The following is a 5,904-nucleotide window of genomic DNA, read 5'->3' on the forward strand; positions in this document are numbered from 1 at the left end:
GCGGGCCTTGTGTTTGAGACCCCTGCTGTAGACTCTGGCACTGGTACATTAGCCGCAGGTCGGAAGAACGAATCAATAGGTTGCTTGCTCATTGCTCAGACGTACGCACATATCAGGTTGTGAGGATATCTGTCTCAGTTTCCTTCCCACAGATGTTTAAGCAAGCTCGATTATCTCTAGGCCCCTCCCCCTCCACGCATTTTAGCCACTTACAGTGACCATTCCCTATTCTTCTCACACGCATTGGTCGCCTCACAGACAGGCATCACTCAATGAAACGCGAGTGTGTGCTCGCGTTTCATGAGTATGTGTGTGTGTCTGCGTGCGTGTGCGCTCGTGTCTCATTGATTTTTTTCATTGCTCATTGCTGTGCCCCTTCCACGTTTAATGTATAAAAAAAAATACGGAGGGTGGGGGAGGCAAATTTACTGGTAGCACATGTGCGACTGGATGTAAAATTCAGTCGCACACTCAAATTTGGGTTGCAAAATGCGACCATTTGGTCGCAGTCTGGAGCCCTGATTCATGCATGTGCTAGTTTAAAGTTTTATTTGTGTCATTGTGTTGATTTACTTTTTTCTGTTCTTCTTCAGGGTGCCAATACAGTGGACAGTTCAGCAATAGGAAGGAGGACGTGGATAGGTTTCTACAGCATCTTTTAGAGAGAAACAGTAGGCACATCATGCAATGAGATGGCCATGCAAACTTTGTAGCTTTAGGTCATCAAAACGTTTAGAGCTTCTAAAACATTTAGTTGACAATAGTCATGGAGTTAAAAGACACTGTCCAATCACTCAAAGTTTAAAACATTTTCATGTAACAACAGGGTACCCACCTGACGTGTTACATGATCTACTCGAAGGCATTGTCCCTTTAGAACTGGCATTGTGTTTAGACATCTTGATTAAAAAGACATATTTCTCATTTCAGGAGCTCAACACAACCATTAAAAACTTTCCCTACAAAGGGAAAGATAAAGCTAATTGTCCACAGGGTATACCTCCAACATTTGCCTCTCGCAAAACTATCGGAGGTAATGCACATGAAAATTGGTGCTTGTTGAGGCTCCTTCCTCTGATGATTGGTTGCAAGGTCCCAAAAGACGAACAAGTATGGCAACTTTTGATGACACTTATAGATGTTGTTGAAATAGTAATGTCACCTGGCCACACAGATCAAAGTATTGGTTTCCTAGATAGTCTGATTTCTGAGCACAGGCAAAGATTTACCCTCGTGTTTCCAGAGGAGAAATTGATTCCCAAACACCATTTTGTTGAGCATTACCCACAACTTATTAAATCCTTTGGTCCACTAGTCTTCATGTGGACAATGAGGTTTGAAGCCAAGCATCACTTTTTCAAAAAGGTAGTGAGACAGACCAGTTGCTTTCGGAACATTTTAAAATCAATGGCAAAAAAACATCAGTCCATGATAGCCTTCCACCTTCATGGTTCAAAGCTCAAAAGTCCTGCCTTTTCTGTGTCAAAAACATCTCTAGTACCATTAGAGGTTGTAAATGAAATTCTCCAAGAATTTCTGAAACAAAAATGTCCTGGAGAAAAGATGGTGAATTTGGTTGGAAAGGCAGAATGTCAAGGGACCACTTATAGTATTGGTATGATGCTGGTCTATTATTCCACTGATGATCTGCCAGATTTTGCAGAAATATTACAAATAGTTGTAGTTTGTGATAGCTTAGTGTTTGTTGTGAAACTTCACAGTGCTTGGTACTGTGAGCATTTAAGATCGTTCAAGCTCGAGTCCACAATCACTGTAAAAGTCCTTCAGCAGTCATAGCTAAAAGATGTTTATCCTTTGGTTACCTACTCTGTGGGAGGTGATCGAATGGTTTCTCTAAAACATCATATCTCTTTTGATAACAAGGTAAAGCCTTACTTTGTATTATTGGAACATTTATTGTATTACTTAAACATTTATACACTTCTCTCTTTTCGCCCTTCTGCTTTCCCAGGTTTGAAAAGATGTCTTGTGCTGCTGCTCAGCTGCGTGTCATTATTGAGGATACACAAATTCGCAAAATGCACTTGCCAGACGGAATCCCAACCACAGTGGAAGAACTGCTTATGGCAGTAAAGCATCATTTCTGCCTCGATGGGAACTTGGCACTAATGTATATGGACAAAGATTTTGACAATCAGTTCTTTACTCTAACATCCACCAATGAACTAAAGGACAAAGACACTTTAAAAGTTGATGACAGAGAGCCATCAGTTATTCTTACACTGGCTCCTGTTGGTGACATTTCCGCATCTTCTCAAGGGTCACTGAATCAGTCTGCCTCAGATAACAGTTCTTTGGTAAATTGTTCAGACACCATCATTTTACCACAGCCTCCAGCGTTTCGTTCACAAACCTGGCCAACTAATTTTGTAATACCTTTGTTTTCATACAATGTCGAGTTGCTTCTTCAAGAAGGGAATAAGGCATGTGAAAGGGATGGCTCTCTCATTCAGAATCCATCTTTGAAATCTGACATTCTGGAGAAACTTGCTGAAGAAATTTTTCAATACACTGCCTATCCCTCAGGTTTGCAAATACTGACAGTTGTTGAAGCACTGCTAAAAAAGCATCCATGCCTACAAGAGCCAGGAACTTCATTATCTGGCTTGTATGGATGGCAGCAGCGCCTGAAGTACAAGATGGCTAATTTCCGATCAAAATTAAGAAAACGAAAAGTACCATGTCCTGAACTTGACATTAACTCATTTCATGGAAAGACACATGGCAGAAATACCCCCAAGATCTGCAAAAAGCCAAGAAGAGCAGAGGTAAATTACCTCCCTCCTCTTCCAAGTGGGGAAACAATTGAGACTCTTGAACTTACTAGAAAAGAACTACTTACTGATGTAAAGAAGAAATATAACGGCAAAGAGATCCAGGAAAAGATCGCTGCAACGTTCTCCAGTCGAAGACTGGAAGTAGTAAGGTCCACCCCCTCCATAAAGGATTTCATGGAGAGATGGCCTGCTTTATTTTCTGAAACCGAGGTATGAGGCTTGTAATTCTTTTAAATTTGTGTGCATTTTAAATTTACTTCTTTGTTTATTTTTTAGATCAAAGAGGAATTCTACCGGTTAACAACCATTTCGCTGGAGCAGAAGTTCATATATAACTTGGACAAGTACACACCAAAACTTATTGGTCTGATGGAGGCAAAAGGAGGGATCATTGGAAGCAAGCTAAAGCCGATTTTGCTAAAACTTAGACAGGTGGGTTTAGTCAAAATTGTTTTTGTTACTGTGTTATTTTTTGTGTTAATAAGTAACCTGTTCCCAGAACCAGAGTATCAAGATGAGACGTGAAGCTGTGATCAACGGCCTAATCCTGTACCTCGGTGAGAAGCAAGACGAACTCATCAAGGATTGCCATGTAATGTATTAATTGATTACTTTATGGTCTGCATAATTTAAGTTTTATTTCTTTTTATTTTACACTACTAACAACTGGTTATGCACAGTAACAACTTTTTTTTTTTTTTTTTTTTTTTTTTTTAACTTGTCCTGTCCAACAGCTAGGCAAACAGATGAGAGCTGAGGGCCTCTTGTGTTGGACATATTTTATTTTAACAAGAGGGGTTATTCATCTTCAGACAAACCAAAGGTATGTCTGAATAAACCCCTTTTGTAATTGAGGCCAAACTTTATTAATTTCAATCATGTTTGAAAATCTTTGGTGTTGGACCGGACGGAAAAGGAAAGAGGGGAAGAAGAGAGAGGGACGTTAGAGAGAGGGGGGGGTAGGAGGGTGATAATAGGAGGGGAAGGGGGGGTAAGACCATGAAGCAGTATAGAGCAGACAGGTTTACTGGTTGTTTATCACCACGGTGTGGTTCAAATGTAGTACAAAAAGGGCGGGGCCTGTTCACACACACTCAAATATTATCAACACACCTGCTAGCTGAAAAATGTCCACATGTCAACATGTACACAAAACAGATAGTGTTCACGAACGCATACCTATGCCTTTAAACCAACTAGTGTGAAATCTTTCATTCATTCAATCATGCAAACTATTAGTGCAAAGGTGAGCTAACACCTGTGCTCAAGTGAGTGTTTATGTTCTTCTAAAATGGATGGTGGAATGTGAAAAGAAGGAGGAGGAGCGCCCAGCCACCCCCACACCCAGACCCCCGCCGCAGCAGCAGCGGCAGCCGGAATTCCCCCAACGCCACACGGGAACAGGCAGGGAACAACCGCCCCCCGGGCGACCAAGACCGACACCCAGGCCAGGGCCAGCAGGACCGCCGCGAGGCCCCCAGAGCCAGAAAGCAGGGAGGCGCAGAGGGAAAGAGAGCGCCGCCCCAGCCCAGCCAGGAAAGCAGCCCCCCGCCGCACCGGAAGAGCCCAACGCAGGGCCCCACCGGAGAGGGACGCCCACAGCCCCAGACGAGCACCCCACCACCACCCAGGAGTTCCGGGCATCCCCCCGCCCCGACCCCAGGTACGAGCCAGGACCCCCCAAGGGAGACCCGCTCCGCACTCCAGGCAGCCACCCACCCGGCCCACGGTTGGTCCAGGTAGGAGCAAGGCAGGGGCCCGCCGCCCCCGCCCAGGAGGGGGGAACCCCGGGGAAAAAAGGGCGGCCCACAAGGGGTGTTATAAATATGGCCCGACCAGGCTCGGCCATGATGGAGGTTTGGCGGGGCCCAGCGCCCAGGGGCAAGGACCAGGACCCACCCCCAAGGGACACGAACACCCCCGGCTCAGGTGTAATATGAACCCCCCCACCGTGCGGAGAGAGCACCGCCGGGCCCAGGGAGCCGGCACCCAAGGGACACGGCCGCCATCGCCAAGGGGCCCACACCCCCCACCAGGGAAGGGGTAGGGGACAGATGGACCCAGGTCCCACCTTCCTTGTAAAATGTGTGTGCGTGTATGGGTGTTTGAGAGGGTGTTTTTTGTGCATGTGTGTGTGTTTATGTTTGAATGTATATATTGAAGGGGGAGGGGTGTGTGTACTAAGGGGGGTGCAGTTAAAATTGGCGAGTAGGGCACTAAGGGGACATCTCCTGATTACTCACAGTGATGTCCCCTCACCCTCCACACCAAGGGGCCCTAAATGTCTAAGGTGCGGTTAAAATTGGCGGGTAGGGTGCCAGGAGGACATCTGCTGCTTGCTTGCAGTGATGTCCAAGCACCCCCCCTACCAAGGACCCTACATGTCTAAGGTGCAAATAAAACCGAAAGAGGGGGGGCCCACTCCATACGGCAACCATAGGAGGGGGGCCACTCCCAAGAAGCCCTCCCCCAAGGCGCATCGCAGGCTAGACCCCCCACCCCCTCACCCTAATATGAGGTTATATGAGGAAGGGGGTAAGTTAGGGACAGCTGGTAGACTGTCCCCCGGTGGTCAAACAGCCGTCCCCCAGCCCACCCCCAGCAAAGGGGCCAGGGCCACCCAGCCCAGGGGCCCCACCCCTGGAGACGCCGACACCCCAGGCCCGGCACCACCCACCCCACACAGAGAGAGAGGAGCCAGAAAGCGCCGCCCCCCCCGGAGCAAGCCCAGGCCCCCACCCCCAGACGCCGGCCCTAGATGAGCTCTGGTCAGGCCTCGACGGGGCCGAGGAGGCCAACCGGCCGAGGCAACCACTGATTGCCTCAGCGGAGACCCCGCCCCGCTAGCCCCCCCGACCCGTACCAATAATGGGCCCCCCCTCCCCCCCAGAACGCCCCCCCACAGGACAGGGCCGACAAGCCCCCCACCCCACCCCACCCCAGACCCCGCAGCCGAAGCGGGTGACACCCAGAGCGACCGGGGGCCCCGAGAGGGTTGTCCCGTCCCGTCCCAGAGCCAGGGAAGGGCCGATCCCAGCCCCAGGTGCAGATGGGCAGCCCATCCGGCGCCGCTGGGCCCCCCCCCCCGAGCGGGGCCCCCGCCAAC

General features: G+C 48.6%; 1 protein-coding gene across 1 annotated transcript; it reads left to right on the forward strand.

Moving 5' to 3' along the window:
* The first annotated feature begins 533 nt into the window (after positions 1-533).
* On the forward strand, positions 534-3,470 carry LOC110015578. The gene is made up of 3 exons (XM_023950261.1): positions 534-3,008; positions 3,075-3,230; positions 3,298-3,470. Exons 1-3 carry the CDS (start codon positions 1,983-1,985, stop codon positions 3,400-3,402), a joined length of 1,287 nt encoding a protein of 428 aa, XP_023806029.1. The 5' UTR covers positions 534-1,982; the 3' UTR covers positions 3,403-3,470.
* Positions 3,471-5,904: the final 2,434 nt, after the last annotated feature.

The sequence above is a fragment of the Oryzias latipes genome, chromosome 20 (genome assembly GCF_002234675.1).
Source record: "Oryzias latipes chromosome 20, ASM223467v1".
NCBI classification, from domain to species: domain Eukaryota; kingdom Metazoa; phylum Chordata; class Actinopteri; order Beloniformes; family Adrianichthyidae; genus Oryzias; species Oryzias latipes.